At 39.8% G+C, this 23,754-nt stretch overlaps 1 protein-coding gene across 7 annotated transcripts in view; it reads right to left on the reverse strand.

Moving 5' to 3' along the window:
* Positions 1-23,754, reverse strand: part of LOC149217047 (uncharacterized) — a 41,950-nt gene that overhangs the window by 13,620 nt on the left and 4,576 nt on the right. The window contains exons 3-4 of one of the 7 annotated variants that reach the window (XR_016251213.1): positions 5,397-5,456; positions 3,346-3,837 (exon numbers count right to left, since the gene is read on the reverse strand). The exons of 2 other annotated variants lie outside the window; for them this stretch is intronic. Coding sequence is in view for 2 of the 5 variants with exons in the window: in XM_089392932.1 (XP_089249058.1) it covers positions 5,436-5,456; positions 7,436-7,539 (125 nt within the window). In the remaining 3 variants the exon portion in view is untranslated. Of the gene's footprint in view, positions 1-3,345; positions 3,838-4,752; positions 5,457-7,435; positions 7,540-23,754 lie in introns of those variants that run through there. 4 more of the 7 variants (XR_016251211.1, XM_089392932.1, XR_016251212.1 and 1 more) reach the window with 4 other exon arrangements.

A 23,754-nucleotide genomic window follows, 5' to 3' on the forward strand; every position in this document is an offset into this window, starting at 1 on the left:
CCCTTCTTTTTCCTAACTGTAATGTTTTCCCTATCTTCCAGAAGCATCCAGAGTTCATAAGCTCATAATCTGGCAGGATGCACAACTCCAATACCACTATGGTATCCCTCTCACACAGATTATCATTGGGATGAAATTATGGGTTAGGGTTACAGTGATATAATGCTTCTTCAGTCTATAAAATAATGATGATCTTTTATTGATTGCATAAGAAGTATAAACAAGAACTCAAACAATAGTAATTCCACCAGCAAACACTACAAAGTAGGTCCAATTCATCAATGTTAAATTGGCAACTAGGGCCAAACTCCATGTGGGTCGGCTTATTTATGGCAGCTGATATTTTTATTGGATCCCTCTCATCGAGAGGTGTAGGATTGATCCAAAGATCATCCGATTCCGATAAGTATTTATGGAGATATGAATTTATTTTGTTTATGTAATTATTATCAAGCCGACCAGCTCTTATGTAGGCTCTAGAAGCCCAACCGACGTGTCTATTCATCACCCTCATTTTAGTATAAATATAAGAGGATTTGATGTCATTTAGACACACTCTTTAAGTGATCTCCTCTCCACGTCTTGGGTTTTTGGAGAAGGAGAAACGTTAAAGAGTACGTTGGGCCAAGTATGATGCCCTAGCTTATATGCAGATGATGCCCTAGCCTACATGCTGTTCAAGAAGCCCTAACACTTCTGAACGCAGTCCTATAATGGAGTCTCCTAACCGCAGTAAGGGAAGACATTCTTACGCTGTTCATGGAAACCTATACACAGTTCATGATGAGGATTTTATGCAGATCATGAAGACTTCTTATATGCAAATCATGGAGACCTTATACGCTGTACATACACACTGTTCATAGTGAATGATATACGATGTGGATACGCTATGGTGTTATACGCTGGTTTCACGCAGTCATAACAAATATGTTTATGCAGTCATGGGAGATATTCACATAGTCATTGTTCACGCCGTCATCGGAGATATTCACGTAGTCAATATTCACGTTGTACATGTTGACACTATTACACAGATCAATGAGTCTCATATGCATTGTACATGATAACACTAATATTCAGATAAATGAGAATGCAGTCAAAAGAAAGACCTGTTCACAGGAAACCTGTTCACGCTGACAGAGAAGTTTCATCTCTGAAATTTCATGTGAATATGAATGCCAGGACCCACAAACAAGAAGGGATAGAACCCAGAAGCAGATCCGCATTAGGGCAAGTGCTTAAGAGTATATCTCCACCTCGGATGTGTATAAGGACAGACGGATTAAAGACACCTCCAACGCAGACAATCACTGAGATCTTCGCATGAGTAAACAGAGGCACATTCTCGGCAGATCTTAGTATAGAAGATCATGATGATATCCCAGTCAGATCTATAAGGATATTAATGTACATATGATTACTTATACTTGGTGACCAATGTATATATTGATGGTAAGGAATGATCTCTGTGATATGTTATTAATTACAGTCTTATGATAGTTATAGGATCATGACTTGATCTCGATATAACTCTCATAACTCAGTGAATGGTGGTATAGAAGATGATCTTGCAAACTTGATCTTGGTGACACTAATATGAAGGTACAAAGATCATCTCAGCCTCTCGGAACAGTCATGGTGTATAATCCTCTCATTAAGTGATGAATGATGATGAATGAAACAACATGATGATGGAAGATGTAGCACAGTGGGCAGGATAAATAATGAGCAGCATGATGATGAGAGCAGATGAGAGCAGCTCTGTCATCAGGTTCAAAACTGTGTTAATACAGCATGGTGTCACATGGCTAGGTGCAACAAATGGACGAGATGTTGCACTAAGATAGGTGAAGGAGTCACTTAAGAGAATCAGTTGAAGCAATATGTCTTCAACTGATCTCATGTGATATCAAAAGTCAATGTATTGACTTCTATTGTAAATGTATTATCTCTCACTTTCTCTGCTGAACTTTGAAGATAAAAGAAGATTTGATCAAAGGGTTTCCCCACACATTGTGGGGTTTGTCCCTGGCTCGCGCCATATCTTGTGTCCTCTTGCCTTGGCTTGTCTTCTGCGATTTATATTTATGTTCTATCTGCAGTTTATCTTAATGCTGATGTGATTGCTAACTGTGAAAATTTAAATAAATTGCTCTAGCATAGAACATACCTAAAATTAACAATCAACAAATAACAAACTTGCAAATTCCACAGTTTCCCAACAAGGATATCAACATCAATGTAATGTCTAGTCTTACAAAAATGTAGCTATCCCCCTATTGCCACAAAGTCGCACCAGAAGACCTTGCTTGCTATCCTACGATGTCAATCTACCCCTGCTATCTCAATCGACACCGTAAATTCACCTATAGATTCTTGTTTTCAGCCAGCCGCAATCTTAGACCCTTAAATTTAGCCTCCTTAGCCATTGGGCGTCTCAGATTTGCCCTATGCCCACTCGTTGTAGGTTAAACCAGACTCAAGCAACCAGCAGATCTTTGCTACTTAACCCGCAACCTTCCTTTCAGCCCTCACGGACTCGAAACATTAGGCTCCACACTTTGTTGGCCTCGGGAAGTTGGTCTTACACTAATCGCTGCATACAAAGAGTTGGCGCCAACTTTGTTGTAGGTTAATGCCCAGCTACAGGAAACCTACTACCTTTGCTAACCACAGACAATAACTCGCTATTCATCGTTTTACCATCGCTACCACAGAAACTAGGTCTTATCCCTCACTGCTACAAAATTAAGATATCAGTCTGTACTTGCCTCAGAAAGATAGTTTACTGCCACAAATAGATGATCATCCAGCCAGAATTCAATCTTGTAGCAAGATGACATAGAGGGATTGGCTAAGGTGGAATCTTTCACCACCGAAACCAAAAGAAAAAAGGGGTCTTAAACCCTCCATGAACCTCAGCTAAAAATCAGAAAGGTTACAAAACCATGATGATCACAATGAATATCCTCTCTCCTTTTCATATATCCCTTTGTGGTTTTTCCCTCCTAATTTTGATTTTGAGTGGCTAACAAGTTTCCCTACATTTGCCCCAAATTAACTATCATTATCCAATGTTACCCAAGTAACATCAAATAATAGTCCCCCTTTACGAATGACTATAGCCTACGGGGTTAAATAGGCTATTGTGTCCTCCCTTCGGCAATTAATTTGAAGAGGACAATACAAATTCCGTACACATGGCAATACCAATTGAGCATGTGTGTGTGTGTGTTTGAAATGGCCTATCCAAACCACAGAAGAAGCTGACATTTACAAATTTTCTATTTTATGAGATAATGCTTTACTGTGCAACTTTGCTGTACCTCCTTGTTGGCTTACCATCCTGGTCTGTGCATGCATGTTTTGTCCTTGGTTTTCTGATCTCCATTATGTTAAAGCTCTGGAAGTGTATGAAATTGACATACATCCATTTGTATGTAATAAATCTGCTCTTACAACTCAGAAGACAATGGGTACAGTTTTGCTCCTGCAACTCAGAAAATTATGGGTATGGTTCTGCTCTCGCAACTCAGAAGATGATGGGCATGGTTCTGCTCTTGTGTAGATCCCTTGACAAAGCAACTGTGTTAACTGGATTTGGAGTAGCCTGTCAAAAAACAGGTGAGAATTATTTGCCATGAGCTTATGGAGTTTTGAAAATGGTACAGTTTTGCTCCTGCAACTCAGAAAATTATGGGTATGGTTCTGCTCTCGCAACTCAGAAAATTATGGGTATGGTTCTGCTCTCGCAACTCAGAAGATGATGGGCATGGTTCTGCTCTTGTGTAGATCCCTTGACAAAGCAACTGTGTTAACTGGATTTGGAGTAGCCTGTCAAAAAACAGGTGAGAATTATTTGCCATGAGCTTATGGAGTTTTGAAAATGGTGATTCATATGCATTGCCATTGAAAATATCTGGAATATGCATGCACTTTGCAAGTGTAGTATTTAATTTTGTCAGGTCTAGTGATGGGGGAATCAATGGTGGCTTAGTAGAAGGGTTTCTCTAGCTAACATTAGCTCCTCCTCTTCATATTTTGCACAGACTCCTGAAGAACTACAAGGCGTAAATGAACAGAATTATCCAACCAGGAAACCATCTCACCAATATTGAAATGATGTTCGCATCTTGCTGCATGGATTGTTAGATTCAATGGTCTTACCTTAGCTCTACCCCAGTAAAACAAGAACACTAAAACACATTAGATTATCAATTCAACCTAATTTTCTTTTGTACAAAGTACCAATCGCAAGGTATTGTATTCTGGCCAAAATATATAAAAAAGCAGGATCAATTGCAAGGTATTGTATGCTTGCCAAAATATATAAAACCAGGATCAATTGCAAGGTACCACATACATGTCAAAATATATACAAAGACAGACTCTGCTTACAATACAAAACAATCCTAAAAGCTGCTGGTAAGAAATGCAATGATAATAGGTGCACTTCAAGGTGACTAACCTAGATATTTCCAACATACTGTATAAAAAGATCATTTCATTTGGTAAACTGAAGCAATTTGGAAACAGCCTGTTCAGATGATTATTGTCAAGTGACATGACAATCCACACAATAACAGATGACTGCCACTTCAGTATCATATTCAAAACTAAAGTCTGTATCTATTTTACATAACCCTAGGCAGAAGACTTATGAGTCCACAAAAAATACTTTAAACGCGCTATGACAATGCTCACCAATATTTCAACCATAAAATATGACTAATTTCACAACACAAAATATGGAGACATTCTATATTCACCATGCATGTTTGCTATACCTTTTCAGAGGGTTATATGAAGGAATATACAGAACTGTACTGTGCTTACACATTGACTAATCATTCAACTGTTCAATGTGCTCAAGTGTTGATCCTCTTAACATTCATCCCTCACAAACTTTTCACAACAAAAGGATTATCATAAGCTCTTAAGAGTTGGCCATTATGTGAAATCTTGAGAGCTTAGAAATATCCTATTGTTGCCAGAAATTGTCAGAATAAATATTACAGGGTCAGTACCTGAGAGCATTGGACAACTGAATGAATCAGTTAACATGTTTGTAGAATTTTACTTTTGAATCTGGAAACATATCTCAATTCTCAACCCATCTCATCTGATTCCCATACAGAACTGAACTCTGCTTACATGTTAACTATCATTCAACTGTTCAATATACTAAATGGCAATCCTGTAACATTCACTCCTCACACATTTCTGACAACAAAAGGCTTATCATAAGCTCTTAGTACTAGCTCTTACAACATCTTCAGAGATTACAATAACACTCTTGTTACCAGAAATTGTCAGAAGAAATCTTACAAGACAGTTACCTAAGAACATTGGACAGTTGAATGCATTAGTTAACATGGTTGGAGAATTCTTACTTCATATCTGGATCCATCTCATATGATTCCCGTATGTGGTCAAAATTGTCTTGAAGGTACCTACATCATTCAACACACAAAGCTATTCAGCACAATCGTTAACACAAAACATCACAACTGCACAATATAAATGGTGCATCCAAATTGGCATATCTGGTGTGGGTGTAAAAGGTTTCCATTAAATCTCATAAGCCTTTTTAACTATTATAAATAAACCACTAAAGTAAAACAAACGAATCAGTTATAAGAACTGAAATGAAAGCTTGAAAAAAGATTAACATTTTCTAAAAAGGCAAACACTAGAACACACTTCAAAATACTTTTCCCTAAATAATTCTTCCACCTGGGATCAAATTTGAAGGGCATGGGCGTATTTCAATATGAAGTGATAATATATTTTCAACCCTTCTATGTTGGCAAGTTAAAATTAATGTTCCACCAACACTCCGGGATAGGGAAACACATGTTTGGGGAGATGCACAGGGGGGACGTGTGAGAGTACCCTCAAATTTTAGGGAAAAATAGGGGGGACAGCTGGATATATAAGAGAGTCCAAACCCTCATATATAAGAGAATCCAATGGAAACATCGCAATCCCCTCATTCCTGAAATCCTGTAAATTGTTAAGTCGGATGGATTTTGAGTGAAATCTAAAATTTTACTTTCTCCATATGGAATAACATGAGGTCATAACCACTCTCAAACATCCTGAATCAATTAATGGTAATGTTAAAAATTTAAGTAAAAAGATGGAAAAGAAAGATAAAGGAAGACATTCTCCTCCATATTAAGCTTCCCCACTCATAAATTATTGTTTCAAGCAAAATTAAGTGGGGACGCCTAGCCCTTTTTGAGGGGGGCTGCCCACAAGCACCCCTTTCAGGGAAACACATCCCAACATCCGTGTCTCCCTAAAAGGGGACGTGGGAAACGTTTCCCTTGGCATCCTCCCATCCTAGGTGCATGGGAAGCGTGGGTATCAATGTTAGGCTATTTTGTATTTTATGTTAAGCACAATGGCAAGTCGTGTGGTAGTACTAAAATAGGATAGATAAACAGCAGTGTTTTTTATAATCACTACAGAGTCGAATTCCTATCAATCTTACGCGGAAATGATCTAGCTTAAAGTATCTAAATACAATACTAAAATAGGATAGATAAACAGCAATGTTTTTTATAATCACTACAGAGTCGAATTCCTATCAATCTTATGCGGAAATGATCTAGCTTAAAGTATCTAAATACAGTACCAAAGTAAAATTGATACCAATAACCAAACAAGGCAGTGACTGCACAAACAATGTTTGTTGTAGCATCAAACTACAGAACTATATTATCTAAATTTTTGCCTGGTAGCACTCTCATTTCCGTAAAATGCTTTTAATTCCAATGAACAAAGACTTGCCTGACTCGATAAAGAAATTCTGTTCCTTTGACATCAAGGACTTAGAAAAGAATTTAAAAAGAACCAATCATAGTAGAAGGATCATTACAGGATCTAAATACTAAAAAATAAGCACCATAAAAGAACACAAAACATTAAAACTAAGGATTGGAGGATGGTGGAACCTAATTATTGACAAAAACTAGATATTAAACGAAGGATTGTGGGATCTATGACCCAGTGCCAATAGGAATACAAAATTATGTTCTGCATTCCCCTCATGACCCATCTGGATATGGACTTAAGGAGACCAGAACCAATCTTAATAGATTAATTACAAGATGTAACTGCCCAAGCCTAGTACTCTATACCCCATCTGCTTATACCAGATATAAATAACACGTTTGTAGAAAGTTAAAAAAATACAATCAGGTTGAACTCAATACCAAAGTTCAAACACTTGCTGATACTTATTTTTGTCATTTTACTGAAATATAAGCCGGAAAAAAAGTCATAAGAAGCATTGAAACTAAAAGTGATCAAGCAGATTTCAAAGAGAATACTGGGTCAGATTTAACTCAACACCAACTTGTTACAAGAACCCTATATTGAGGCATAGAAAACACAGTAGACACCTACAGAACACACTAATTACATTTTTTCCAGCTTTGTGTGCCAAGTTAAGCCCTTTTAAAATTGAATGAGAAGGTACAGTATTCAAAGTTGGAAATCTCCAGTCATGCCATCTCGCCACAGCATCTGTAAAAGAGAAAGTGCCCAAATAAGGACCATATTGCAAGTACACGTGACACAGCCCAATCTGTCAATATGTATTGGAAGGCAGAGCATTGGATGAAGAGAGATGAAAACTCATACAGATTCAATTGGACCTACAACCCATTCCAGCCACAAAGCTGGAAAGAGCACAATAAAAATAAAAGCCCACATTCAATCTTATCACTGTTGTGGATTTTGTCCTTAGAATGACATGAGACATTCCAAATATAATGCCCAATCTGATATGTTGGCTCTTCTAGCATGGATGCAAAGAGAAAGCAATTACAGTACGTGATCTGTTTTCTATAATATAAGACTATTTTTTGCTCAGAAAACATTAAAATAAAGGTAGACCAAAAAGTCCACATGCATTACACATAGAATATCATTCCTTTGGGAAAGCCCTAAAAGCCAAGTGTGTGTGGAGACTAATATCCAAAGAGGACCTCTGGAATCAGATTCACATTCAAAGATATATTGAGCCCAATTCAGCAGAAGACAGGATTGGAAACCCAAACAAGTCAATCAGCAATGCATCCATATTATCTAAAGTACTGACAATAGCATTCCTTTTAATAGAAAATTAGCTGGCATGGAAGGTTCGCAATGAGGCTAAGGCGAAGATCAGTATAGACCCATGGATAAGCAGTGGAGCTGAGTACAAGCTGCCAGAAGCAGTGATAAACGCTCTTCAATCTGACCCAGCCAGCTGGACCAGGAAACTCCTCCATTTGGCAGCAGGATTGGAAGAGCGCTGAACAGAGAGGACTCAAAGGCCAAGACAATATTCAATCGAAAGGATTTATAAACAAATCAAAAGTGTGCCATGCCTATATAAAAGACTCTGATGATGAACATGTCTGGTCTAAAATCCAGCCTTGGGGACTTACACTCCAAAGTTAGGATAAGAATCATATACCCTGGACAGACCAGAATGCACACTCTCATGGTGGAAGCACATCTGGATCAAAACCTTTCAAAAGTTCATTATTTACATGCAGTTGGCAATCTTAAATAGATCACCCACATAGGAAGTTCTTTAGAGAAGGAATGGGTCCAAGCAAATGTATAATGTGTAAAGGAGGTGAAAAGAACATAGGCCACTTACTGATATTCTGTGCTTACTAAAGGGAAGTCTGGACTGAAATGGATAGATTGAGAAGGATAAAGAACTGTGGACAAGGAGGATATGCTGAAGAGTGCTTTAAAAAGTGGTAGCAAAACTCAGATCTCAAAGACCTCAAAGGCCTTCCTCTAATTGTTTCATGGGGAATCTGGAAAGATAGAAATGTTGAAATCTTTGAAGACAGGTATATAACTCTTTTTCAATGTGCCTTCCAAGGTCAGTCAATCTTCTCAAACTTCAAAGCTTTTTCATCAACCCCTACACAGAAAAAGTTGATTCGTGCTCCTATGGACAAATCTGGAACATGGGGATTACTTTGATGGAGCTAGTCAAGGTACCCCCCAAAAAAGGGAAGCCAGAGGTGTGCTCTATCTCAATAACTCTCACTGTATCAGATTTAAAATAGATTTAGGTGAGGATCAAATAACTAAACCGAGCTTATTGCCCTAACAATACTCTTAAAACTAGCAGCCCACAGTGGCATTTAAAAATACAAGTGTTTGGTGACTCATTGTTGTTAGATAGTGTACCACAGATCATCTTCTACTAGGTTGGAGCACGCATGGCAGATCTGAGCACCTTCTATGCAGCAGCATTACACAAATCCATGCAGCATTAAATTCCAAACAGCATAATGATTTGTTGGTGAGAATGCAGCAATAAATAGACAGTAAGGGCACATCACAAATTTTAGTATTCCAATAAAGGCACATGCACGCATGTATGCACCAGCCATAAATAGAATAGGATAAGTTTATCATTAGACGTCAGGTCAAAGATAAAGTGCTAAAGTTAGATGAGGCAGTTCTGTTTTACTTTTCGCAGTTCTTCTGAATTCATTTTTTATCAGTTAGATAGGGCACAGATCCAGAGATCTAACCAATATATCTATTTTTATAAACCCTAGGTGTCACTTATAAGAGAGAGTGAGAGTATGGATCTGTAATAGGGTTAGTTTCAGTGCTTACACAAAATCCTTTCTAGAAAATTTTGTAGCAGATTTTCATTCAGCAGTACTGGAATAGCAGTAACATGGGCTTTTGACATTGATCTATGTGTTCCAATGTATTCCAACTGTGTTTCAAGTGTAGGTTTTAACCCTGTACAGAAATTACCTGCATACGAATTCTTAAACAAAGAAAATAAACAATGCGAGAGCATAACCCATAAAACACATATGCATAGAGATTTTTCCCTGGATCCCAAAACCGGGACTACCAGTTTGATTTTTCATTATGTTCCTTTCAATGTTACAATACATATTTATACATGCCGAAGCATCCAATACCATGGACCGAAAACCATCGCGTCCAATACCATGGACCGAAAACCATCGCGTCCAAAAAACATGTGCGAAAATCATGCACAAAACCATAGGTGGGTCCGCCCAACCTAACATATGGTCCAAAACCAAAATTTTCCGGGGCGCTGCCCCGAACCCCATAAAGTGGGGTTACGGGTGCCCTTCAAACCCCCTATTAACTACGTGGAAAGAATATAACACAACCCAACAATCTCCCACTTGTTGTTTTCTTTCCACAGGGGGCCACAGGAGAGCTTAGTCATTTTTTCAGCCCTGAGATTCCCATTGCTTCTCTACACCAAGAGAACTTCTCAGAGCTCACAGATTTTGTCAATGCATCTGCAGTATTCTTCAAAGTGTCCACCTTTACCAACAACAACTTTCTGTCTTCTATCATATCCCTCACAAAGTGATACTGAACATCAATGTGCTTTGTCTTTGAATGATAAGCAGGGTTCTTTGCCAAGAAAATTGCACTTTGGCTGTCACAGTCTATTCTTATAGCTCCCTGTACTAACCCCATACTTGAACACAATCTCTGCAACCAAACTGCTTCCTTGCTTGCATGAGTGGCTGCCATGTATTCTGCCTCTGTAGTTGATAGTGCCACTACAGATTGTTTCTTACTCATCCAACTGACTGCACCTCCAAATAGGTTAAACACATACCCACTTGTAGATCTTCTCTGATCCAGATCTCCAACTCAATCTGCATCAACAAAGCCATGAATATCCAACACTCTGTCCAATCCTGGTCTTCCTTGGTAGCACAAACCATAATCACTAGTGCCACGCAAATACCTGAAAACCCGCTTCACTGCTGTCCAGTGCTCCTTCCCAGGTTTTGACATAAACCTGCTCAATACTCCCACTGCATGTGCAATGTCTGGTCTAGTACAGACCATTGCATACATCAGGCTACCCACTGCACTTGCATATGGAACACGGGACATGTCCTCTTCCTCTTCTTGTGTCTTGGGACACTGTTCAGCAGATAACCTCACACCTACAGGAATAGGAACCTTCACCGATTTACTATCCTGCATATTAAACCTCTGGAGTATTGTCTCGACATACTTCCTCTGGTTTAACCAGAGCTTCCTCTTTGACCGATCTCTTTTAATTCCCATGCCCAAAATATAGTTTGCAGCACCAAGATCTTTCATGTCGAATTTGGAGGACAATTGGGTCTTCAAATCCTGGATAATTTCTTTGTCATTTCCAACCAGCAACATATCATCCACATACAAGACCAGATAAATAATACGGTCACCAATTAATTTAAAATACACACAATGATCTGCTTTGCTTCTGGTGAAGCCAAGTCCCCGTATAAATGTATCAAATTTCTGATACCACATCCTTGTTGACTGTTTTAACCCATACAAAGACTTCTTTAACTTGCATACCAGTTCTTTCTTACCCTTCACCGCAAAGCCTTCAGGTTGCTTCATGTAGATTTCCTCTTCCAAATCCCCGTGAAGAAATGTTGTCTTCACATCCATCTGTTCTACCTCAAAATCAAAAGTAGCAGCAACAGATAAAAGTAATCTAATAGAAGTTACCTTGGCAACAGGAGAAAAAATATCACCAAAATCAATTCCCGGCACCTGGGAATAACCTTTTGCTACCAACCGAGCTTTGTATTTCTCCACCTTTCCTTCTGCATTTGTCTTCTTCTTGAACACCCATTTGCTGCCAATGGGTTTCCTTCCAGCCGGCAACTCCACCAGATCCCAAGCCTCATTTTTGTGCAAAGATGTCATTTCATCGACCATGGCCTCTTTCCAGAGTTTTCCATCCTCTGAATCCACTGCTTCCTTCACAGTTCTGGGATCATTATCAGTAACAAACAAAGCAAAATTTGAACTGAAAGCAGATGGACTATACGTTTCTGGCTGCCTTCTTTCTCGAACTGATCTTCTCACAGCCGGAGTTTGTGGCTCTTCGTCTTCTAATTCCTCCTCTGCTGCAGAGTCGGATTCTTCCTCCTTTGGCTCAAACTCTATCTTCTCAGGTTCCTTTGGTTGGACTTCATGTTGAATAACATCTTTTACCTCTCTGAACAACACATCTCGGCTGTACACAACCTTCCGTGTGACTGGGTTCCAAAGCTTATAACCCTTTAAACCATCCTTATACCCAATAAAGATGCACTTTTCAAATTTACTATCCAACTTGGTTCGTTTCTCCTTTGGAACATGTACATATGCACCACATCCAAATACCCTTAGATGTGAAAGAGAGGGTTTCTTACCAGTCCATACTTCTTGTGGAGTCTTATCCTCCAACGCTGATGAAGGTGATCTGTTGATCAGGTAACATGCAGTATCCACCGCCTCTGCCCAGAATTCCTGTCCTAACCCGGCACCACTGAGCATGCTTCTTTCCCTTTCCATCAACGTCTTGTTCATTCTTTCTGCGACTCCATTTTGCTGAGGTGTATATGGAGTAGTCTCCTGCCGTGCTATACCACACTTCTTACAAAATTCTTCAAATTCCTTGCTGCAAAATTCTCCACCATTATCTGTCCTCAGCACCTTTATCTTCTTCTCTGTCTGATTTTCCACCAGAGCCTTAAATTCTTTAAACCTGTCAAAGACTTCAGATTTCTTCTTAAGAAAATATATCCATGTATTCCTTGAGAAGTCATCTATGAATGATACATAGTACACAAACTTACCCAGTGATGGAACCTTCACAGGTCCAAACACATCACTGTGCACAAGCTCTAATATCTGTTTCGTCCTCTTACCACCAGGGGGAAACTCACCCGATTCTGCTTCCCATATACACAATTTTCACAGAAATCAAAATCCAGAGAGCTATTATTCATACCTTCTACCATACCTTTACCATGAAGTATTCAAAGGCCCTTCTCTCCAATATGTCCAAGCCTTTGATGCCACAACATGGTCTTCTCTCCAAAGACCACTAGATTCTCTACTCCATTTTCAGGAACCATAGAACTATTGCACCCATCAACAACAGTGCTACCTTGCAGCTTGTATAGAGTTCAAATCTGAACTCCTCGCATTAATATCAGTGCTCCTCGAACCATCTTGCAGGTATCTTTCTCGAACACCGTCTTTACACCTGCATCATCCAACTTGCTTACAGAAATCAGATTTCTGGCCAATGCAGGAATATGTAGAACACCCGGAAGTGTTCTAACCCTTCCACCTTGCAACTTCAACTTTACTTTTCCCCAACCAATGATTTTAGCCTTCCTATCATCTCCTAAGAAGACATCACCACCATCGTATTTCTCATACTCGCAGAACCACTCTCTATGGGGAGTGAAGTGAAAGGATGCACCTGAGTCAATCAACCATGCCTCATGATCTACATGTGTACTTGAAGAAGCCAAGTACACATCCCCACCTTCATCTGAGGTGGTTTTCACCTCTGCAAAAGGAGCATCATCAGATCCCTTTCCTTTATCAGGAGCTTTAGATTTACAATCCCTTCTGAAGTGCCCTTCCTTTCCGCATTTCCAACACACCATCTTTGTAGGTTTTCCTGGAGATTTAGATCTCCCTCTAGATTTAGATCTCCTACTCGATGACTTATTTTTGTTTCTGTTCTGGGACCGTCCTCGTACAGACAAGGCATCACCATTCTGGTTGTCCATATTTTTCCGTCTCATCTCCTCTGTCAGCAAGGCTGAGACTATTTCATCAAACTGCAAAGCAGTTGCATTGCTACCTATTGCAATAACCAGACTATCCCACGAATCTGGTAGAGAACACAACAGACTAATGCACTTATCTTCATCTGAAATTTTAATATCAACATATAATAACTGACTTACCACAGTATTAAACGCATTCAGATGCTCTGTCACCGAGTCTCCATCTTTCATCCTCAGGTTATACAGCTTTTTCCGCAGGAACAGTTTATTCACCAGAGACTTAGATTGGTACAAAGTCCCTAACTTGACCCACAAAGCCTTTGTCGTAGCTTCCCCTGATACATTCAGCAATACTGAATCTGAGACACACAATCGTATTGTGCTCTTTGCCTTCCGATCCAACTTCTTCCATTCTTCATCGGTCACTCCCGATGGTTTAGTACCCGGATCTACCGCGATCCACTGATCTTTATCCACCAACAGATCCTCCATCTTGAGTTTCCACAACTCAAAATTCTGACCATTGAACTTCTCAATCTCTATCTTTCCACTGCTCGCCATCTTCTTTCACCACCAGAATCGATCTCGCAGATCTCCCACTGAACAGGGTCTACCACAGGCCCGAGCGAAACCCCTCAGCAACAAAGGCGTCCCCTTGAAGCCAAAACAGCTCTGATACCAAATGTAGGTTTTAACCCTGTACAGAAATTACCTGCATACGAATTCTTAAACAAAGAAAATAAACAATGCGAGAGCATAACCCATAAAACACATATGCACAAAGATTTTTCCCTGGATCCCAAAACCGGGACTACCAGCTTGATTTTTCATTATGTTCCTTTCAATGTTACAATACATATTTATACATGCCGAAGCATCCAATACCATGGACCGAAAACCATCGCGTCCAATACCATGGACCGAAAACCATCGCGTCCAAAAAACATGTGCGAAAATCATGCACAAAACCATAGGTGGGTCCGCCCAACCTAACATATGGTGCAAAGCCCAAATTTTCCGGGGCAGCCCATAAAGTGGGCTTACGGGTGCCCTTCAAACCCCCTATTAACTACATGGAAAGAATATAACACAACCCAACATCAAGATTATAGTGAGATTCGGATTGCAGTTTTGATTAGCCTTTAGATTTAGACTGTTAGTTTCCATTAGAAGAAGAATCTGTTTACAAGTAGTTAGACAAATTCATAATGGTATCAGAGAGGTTTGTTGAAACATTCTAAAAATCCTTGAATAGATAGTAGGACTGCTACCTATGAAAGGTAGCAGTCACAAGGCTCCAAAGGCCAGATGCTGTGATCCATGCTTGAGGAAAGCACAGTGAAGTTTCAGGTTGTCAGGTTCTTTGTTAGGCCGCTGATCTGTTTTAACTTTTGTTTACGCGATATTCCAATGCAGCAGTATGGCTACAGTCAATCTCAAATACAAGGACAGATTGGATGGTCCCTCTTAACTTCATCACAGGGAAGTCTCAGGTAACCAGCCTAGATCCATCTTAACTCCAGGTCTACCAAGAACTTGGAGGGATCAAATCTCTTTTCACTCTAAAAGAGGTTTTCACCACAAGAGATTTAATCCCTCTCGACACTCGATAGATCTGGAGTTGAGATGGATCTCGCCTGGTAGAAATTATTCTTACATAAGAATACCATTGGCAAAACCATGGGTTGTCAAAACCTGGAGCCCAAAAACCACCAATGATAAATTGACTATTTTACCTCAATTTTATTTTAATTATTAATTTGTATTTTTTATTTTATTTTATTTTTTATTTTATTTCATTTCTATTTATGCAATTTGACCAAGTCAAAATGTTTACATAACAAGACACGACATTACAACATCTCTTCCATACCAGGCAGGAGAGCGCCTCTAGGCACAAAGATATTGTTGGAGTAGGTTTTGTCTAACTTCTTTGAGAAACTAGTTGTAGAGCCTGCCAAGCAGCCAAACCTGTGTAATTGGTAAATCATAAAAAGAAGATGGCCAAGGTCAAGTGAGTCATACTTGAACCTATGAAGGATCATTAGATCCCTCGCATAACCAAAAAGACCACAATAAAGTACATGTTTGATGCTCTAGTCACTCTATCATAGTGAGAACATCAAACAGAAGACATTGCTAAGAAATAAGCTTAATCCCTGCAAATGAGCAAAAGGATATCGTAGTTGCCTACTTAATGAAGATTATTGATCTCCATGATCAGCTTGCAGCAATTGAGAGGAGGTGAAGGGTGAAGAGCTAGTACCCATTGCATTAAATAGGTCTTGTTCTTTTTGGAAACTTTTTGGCTATGACATCTAAGCCAAAAATTTTAAAAACTTCCCATTTTTAGGAGGCTATGGAATGACTTCAACTAGAAGGAGACTATTGTAGGCATTGAGGAGGAGCAGAATGTTGTCCTCATTAGTAAGAGGAAGAAGGGAAACAAGAAAAGAGAAACAAAGAATGGTTAAAAAGGGAAGCCAGAGGAGCTAGGTTCTTGTAACCAAGGAAAGAAGGACTTGAGCCACATCAAGTGCTTCAAGTGTCAAAAGTTTGGGCACTTTGCTTCCAATGTCATCAAAAGAAGGGGAAGGGCAAGCAACAATGCCAGAAGCAACTTGCAAGGAGTACAAAAGTATCAGCTCAAGTGGATGAGCTTTCATCCAATCCCGAGATACACTTCTCAATGGTCTCATGCCCGTCATCTGACATCATGTCTAAGGTCGACTAGTATGTGGACAATGGAGCCTGCAAACATACAACCTCTAACAAGAGTATCTTTAGTAGAACTTGGTGATGATGCCATGTATCAAGTTGCAAGAGTGGGATCCATCAAGTGATATCCTTAAGCTTACTAAGTCATTGATGTTTTGTATGTACCTAGCTTAACTAAAAATCACTTTCCAATTTCAGTGATGATATATCCTACATATATGGCTAACTTTGAAGATCAACAAGTCCTCATCCTAAATTACAAGGGAATCCTATAAGAACTTTAGGGTATGATAGTGACAAATTTTGTGAGCTTTGACAAAAGAGACTAGGTCACTTGCACTAGCGAATGTTTCCAGTCTTGAAAAACATGGTGTAGGGATTGCCAATCTTCAAGGCTAAGAATAAAGGAGTGTGCAAGTGTTGTGCGCTTGGCAAGCATGTGAAGGATGTTTAGTGAGCATAGGTCAAGAGGGGTTTCTGACCTAATCAACTCAAATGTATGTGGGCCCATCTCTTCAACTTCCTTATCAAGTAACATTTACTATGAATATTTCATTGATGATTCTTCTAGGAAGTCCTAGACTTACTTCAAAAAAACCAAGGATGAGGGCTTTGAGAAGCTTCGAGAGTTTAAGGGTCTTATAGAAAATCAAATAGGTATAAAGATTAAGGTGTTAAGGTCTGACTACTGAGAGGAGTATACCCCAAAGGAGTTTGATACCTTTTGCATGAAAGCAAGAATCAAGAAAACGTTGATAGTTGCCTACAACCCTCAGTAGATTGGGGTTGCAAAGAGGAGGAACAGATCTATCATAAAACAGACAAATCCATGATTCATGATCTAGTTCTGCTCATGTGTCTCTGTGTATAAACGTCTTATCATTGTCTATATTTTGAATAGGTATCCTCACAGAATTTTGAAGGATAAGACATCAATAGAGGAGGCATTCAGAAGCCTCAAGTAACACATCTTTGAGTTTTTCAGTTGTGCTATCTACATTCATATTCCAGATGAGAAAAGGACCAAGTTGGAACCTTCTAGTTTGAAGGGCAACTTTGTAGGTTAACAAAGTACAAACTTATGCAACACTTAGTTCAACAAAAGCAGAATATATGGCTGCCAGTTATTCTAGTTCTGAAACTGTTAAAATTGGCAACTAGGGCCAAACTCCACATGAGTCATCTTATTTATGACAGCTGATATTTTTCTTGGATCCCTCTCTCCGAGAGGTGTAGGATTGATCTAAAGATCATCCGATTCTGACATGTACCAATGAAGATATGAATTTATTTATATTATGGACAAATTGTCAAGGCCGGCCAGCAAACTCATGTAGGCTCAGAAGCCCAACAATCACATCTATTCATCCTCAACGTTAACCTATAAATACATGATGCCTCATCTTCATTTGATTTTGGACACACTTCATCTTCACACCTCTCTCTCTCCTCACATGATTGGGTACGGATTTCTGGGCTTCTCTCTCTCCACATGTGCAAATGAAAGGCTGTTTTCTTGCTGTCCCTGCGTTGACCAGATTTGACCGAAAACTTTAGGAGGCTGTTTTGACTACGTTGACCATCTTTGACTGCGGTTTTGTGTGAAAAAATTTTGTTTGGGCAGGCCGCAGTTTTGGGCATGAAATCCGAGGCTGTTTGACCAGCATTGACTGTGATTCAAGATTATCGCAGGTTGACTGTTTGACCAGACTGACTAGGCTGAATTTGACTGTTTTGAGGGTTGTTTCATGTTGCTATTTGGAGGCTGAAGTTAACTGAAGTTGACCAAATCTTTGAGGGACAAATCTGCCCTATTGACCAGCATTGACTTTTCTAGTTAGGTCTCTTTTGCTGCTGTTCTAAATTATCAGAATTTGTAAATTGTACTATCTCTCTCTACTGAACTATTGAAGACTAAAAGAAGAATTGATCAAGGGTTTCCCCACATTGGGGTTTGTCCCTGGCTGGTGCCACATCTTGTGTCCTCTTGTCTTGGCTTGTCTTCTACTGTTTATGTTTATGTTTTATCTGCATTCTACTATCATGTTGTTGTGATTACTAAATTGGATATTGATATTGGGCTAATAAAGAAATTGAAGTAAAATTACTCTCAATCATAGAACATACCATGGTATCGAAGCTGAGGTGAAGACAAAGCCCAAGCAAGAGTGAAAGAGCAATCACCAAAGACAACTGGACAAGGGCAAAAGACTCAATGGGTTTCTCATCCTACTTCCTGACTGAAGACAAGCTCCATGATAAATCTAACTATTATGGATGGAAGATGTCTCTTGATTTGACCTTGGAAGAGAAGAAAGTGATGGATTATGTGCAGGGTAAAATCCCTAAGCCTCCCTCAAATGCACTAGCCACTGCGAAGACCAAGTACAGTAAGGCTGAAGTCAAAGCGAAAAATATTACCAAGGATTCCATTGGCAAGCATCTGATGGCCTATATCTCCAAATTGAAGACCTCCAAGGAGATATACAACAAGTTGGTCGACATGTTCAAGGCTAGCAATGCTAATCAAATTCTATTTCTCAAGAATAAGTTGAAGGATATTAAGAAAGGCAAGGATGAGGACATTCAATCCTATTTCTTGAGGATTACTGAGATCAAGAATGATCTACTCTCGATTGGAGAAGTCATTCTTAACAAGGAACTTACTCTCACCACCCTTGGAGGACTCCCACCTAAGTGGTATGTATTTGGAACTGCTATACTCAACAAGTATCGAATTCCAGGGTTTGAAGAATTGATGTCGAGATTCATTCAAGAAGAAACAAGAATGGTGGAGCAAGAAATGCCTTCTAATAGAAGCAAACTCACTGTATTCTTTGCTCATGCCAAGAGGAAGAACAATGCAGGCTCAAAAAAGCAAAGTCAAGGAAGATTGGGATTCAAAAATGGAAGGAATGGAAGATGCTTTGTTTGCAAAAAGTTTGGCCACTATGCAAGGGAGTGTCCTAATAGAAGGGATACACCTCAAGATGATGACTATCATAACAACTCTGGGGGCAACTTCAACAACAATGATCGAAGGAATGGCAAGTCAAATGGCAAAGGAAAAAGGAATGCAGGACATCAAGGAAATGGTCGACCCTCCAAGAAATCAAGGAACTCCAGGTATGGAGAATCTAATGTTGTTAACAATAAGCAAAAATAGTACTATCTTATATTAGAACTCTCCATTGCCTCTCCTCCGGACACTTTCGGAAATTGATTGATTGATAGTGGTGACTCACGGCACTTCACCGGATACAAAGAAGCCCTCTCTAATATGATAGAAAAAGAGACAAACTTGGAGATCATCCTTGGAGACGATGCCACCTATCCCGTGAACTATGGCATCGAAGGTTCGCCCATCTTCATTATAAGGCCCTACCCGATGTAAGACAAATGGCGACAAGTATGCCGGAGTTCAAAGTAGAGCATGAAGGTAGAAAAGGAGACGAACTTGGAGATCATCCTTGGAGACGATGCCACCTATCCCGTGAAGGGAGTAGGGAATGTTACCCTTCAATTGAATCAAGGCAACACTATTCATTTCCAAGAAGTACTATATGTACCAGATCTCAAAAAGAACCTAGTGTCCATTTCAACAATGGAAAATAAAGAATTCAAGGTGGATTTTATCGATGGAAAGGTACATGTTTGGAAAATAAATTTTAAAGATGCATTTACTCTTAGGTTCAGGGTTAACACTTTGTATCAAGTTGGAGGAAGTCCATTTGGAGCCATGTCATGCGACACATCTCTACAATTTGAACTATGGCACTAGAGGTTCGCCCATCTTCATTATAAGGCCCTACCCAATGTAAGACAGATGGTGATAGGTATGCCCGAGTTCAAAGTAGAGCATGAATGTGTATGTCCGGGATGTGCCATAGGAAAACTTACAAGGGGACCATTCCCCTCAAGTAACAACGAGACCACAGACATATTGCAATTGATCCACTTTGACATATCTAGTATGATGCTCGTAAACTCCTTGGGAGGATACTTGTATTATCTCACCTTTGTGGATGATTATTCTCGCAAGACCTAGATCTACTTCTTGAAGAAGAAGGATGAAGTGTTCACCTGATTCTGACATTTCAATGCCTTGACCGAAAACCAATTCGAGAAGAAAATCAAGATACTGAGGATTGATAATGGGGCCGAGTACGAATCTAATGAATTCCAAGATTATTGCAGAGGAGTTGGCATTAAGAGGAAGACTAAAACACCATACACTCTCGAGCAGAATGGTGTGGCGTAAAAGGAAGAATCGCTCTATTGTAGAAGTTGTCCATGCAATGGTTCATGATCAAGCCCTTCCGAAGTTTCTATGGGCTGAAGCCGCAAATATTGCCATGTATGTTTAAAACTGATGCCCTCATCAAGCATTGGACTCCAAGACTCCCGAAGAAATGTTCACTGATAAGAAACACAATGTCTCTCATTTTAGAATTTTTGGAAGCCACGTATATTTTCATGTACCGAAAGAGAAAAAAGCAAATTGGGTGCATCTGGGAAGAAAGGAATCGTTGTTGACTATAGTGAAAATTCTAAGGGATATAAGATTTATGTGGCCAGTCAAAAGGAAGTTGAGATAAGTCATGGTGTCACCTTCGACGAAAATATGGCCCTCAGGAAGATCAACAGCCTTCCCAAAGGAAGGACAAAGAAGCTGACACAAGAAATCAGTGTGAAAAAAATGACGAAACGATGCCTGATGTTGATGAACCTATGAATCCTATTGATCCACTCCCTCATGAGCCTTCCTCCTCCAAGAGGAAACCCTCATGGCTTAGGGAGACTCTTGAAGACACTAGGAGGCACATTGCACCAAGAGCGACTTTCTGTGAAAGCAAGAAGCCAAACAAGTAGCAAGGATATTTGACCGCCATGAGCACTATCATTCAAAATGAGTCTTCATCATTCGAAGACGTCGTTAAGCAACAAGTATGGAAGGATGCTATGACTAAAGAATACGAGTCAATTATGAAGAATGATCTCTAAGATGTGGTCCCTAGACCCTAGGACAAATCGGTTGTCACTTCTAAGTGGCTCTACAAAATCAAGCATGGCGCTGATGGAAGTGCAGAAAAATTCAAAGCTCGCTTTGTTGCTCAAGGCTTCTCTCCAAAGGAAGGTGTAGATTATGATGAGATATTTGCACCTATTGTCCGATACTCCACCATTCGCTTGATCATAGCCCTTGCTGCCTCGCAAGGATGGAACCTACATCAGATGGATGTCAAGACCGCCTTCTTGCATAGTTCAATCAAAGAGGAAGTCTATGTGGAACAACCCGAGGGGTTTGAAATACAAGATAGGGAATCTCATGTATGCAAGTTGAAGAAAGCTCTCTATGGATTGAAGCAAGCACAACAGGCTTGGTATGACAGGATCGATAGTTATCTTATGAAGCTGGGATTCACTAGAAGTGAAGTCGATCTGAACCTTTACTTTAAGGTTGAAGATGATCCTCTCATTCTGGTACTTTATGTGGACGACTTCTTTCTGACAAGTGCAAACCCTCTCATTCACAAATGTAAGAGGGAGTTCACTTCTAAATTTGAGATGAAGGACCTAGGACCGATGCACTATTTCCTAGCATTGGAGGTAGTGCTGCTGGACCTGAATTGGGAAATGCTTCTGAGTATCGTCAACTCATAGGAGCACTGATGTTCTCGTCCGGACATACATTTTGCAGTTAACACATTGAGCCAATACATGGTTGAAACTCATTATATACATTGGATTGTTGCGAAGAATCTTCTGAGATATCTTCGAGGCACAATCACTCATGGATTGAGATACATTGCCGGAAATGTGAGGCTGCATGGTTATTCTGATGTTATTGGGCTGGCAGTGTGGTGGATCACAAAAGCACTTTTGGATGTTGTTTTTCTTTGGGTTCTACTTCGATATCCTAGATGATCAGGGAGCAAAAATCGGTTGCCTTGAGCACCGCCGAGGCCAAATAAATATTTGCTAGTATAGCCTCCTGTGAAGTTATTTGGTTGAGGTAATCTTGTGCGACAACTAGAGTGGGATCCAATTATCAAAGAATCATGTGTTTCATGATCGCTCCAAGCATATAATATCAGGTACCACTTTATTCAAAATATGGTACAACGAGAAGCAATAAGGCTCCATCACATTGGGACTGATGAGCAGGTCGTCGATATTCTGACAAAGCCCCTGGGAAAGGTCAAATTGTAGGCCTTCCGAGAACGACTTGGTGTCGTGGAGAGACCCTCTTATGAGGGCCCTGTATGAGATGGACATTGATCTCTAGGAGCTCCAGGGGCCTTGGGGAACTTCTTGGAGCAGTGAGCAATCATGGGGTGAGTGGTTCAGCCTTCTAGTAGTTTGTTGAGTACAGGGTGAGTGGTTCATCCTTCCCCTGTGATACTTGTTAGAATTAGCAACTAGGGCCAAACTCCACATGGGTCATCTTATTTATGACAGCTGATATTTTTCTTGGATTCCTCTCTCCGAGAGGTGTAGGAGTGATCTAAAGATCATCCGATTCCGACATGTACAAATGAAGATATGAATTTATTTATATTATGGACAAATTGTCAAGGTCGGCCAGCAAGCAAAACAGGCATTCAAACCACCAACTCATCCTCAACGTTGCATATAAAAGGAGGAGACCTCAAGTCATTTTATCATCATTTCATCTTCACATATCTCTCCCTCCTCATCTGATTGGGTATGCATATTTGGGCAGCTATCTCTCACATGTGCGAAGGAAGAAGGACGGATTTTGTTAACTATGTTGACCAGAATTGACCGGGCTGCAGGATTGTTGTTTGAATGCATCGACCTCTAGCATTGACCTGTTTTGATTGCGATTTGGGTGAGGTATCTCTGTCCTAGCAAGCCGCAGATCTGGGCACTGAAATCGAGGCAATCTAACCTCTCATTGGCCGCAGATCTGGGCACTGAAATCAAGGCAATCTAACCTCTCATTAGCAATCTAACCTCTCGTTGACCAATTTTTACTGGACTTTTTCGAACTGTTTTGGGCTGATTGGGCTTGATGTTGGAGACCGAAGCTGACTAGGTTTGACCAAGCTTATTAGAGGAAGAATTCTGCCATGTTTAACCAGCATCGACTTTTCTGGTTAGGGCTTTTTGCTGCTGTCATAAATTATCAAATTTTTAAATTGTACTATCTCTCTCTCTGTTGAATTATTGATGAATATAAGAAGAATTGATCAAGGGTTTCCCCAGATTGGGGTTTGTCCCTGGCTGGTGCCACATCTTGTGTCCTCTTGTCTTGGCTTGTCTTCAACTATTTATGTTGATGTTCTATCTGCATTTTACTATCATGTTGATGTGATTGCTACATTGGATATTGATATTGGGCTAATAAAGAAATTGAAATAAAATTGCTCTTAAGCATAGAACATCCCAT

This window comes from Pinus tabuliformis, chromosome 1_1, assembly GCF_031772625.1.
Source record: "Pinus tabuliformis cultivar Carrire ecotype Pingquan chromosome 1_1, CPIR1, whole genome shotgun sequence".
In the NCBI taxonomy this organism is placed as follows: domain Eukaryota; kingdom Viridiplantae; phylum Streptophyta; class Pinopsida; order Pinales; family Pinaceae; genus Pinus; species Pinus tabuliformis.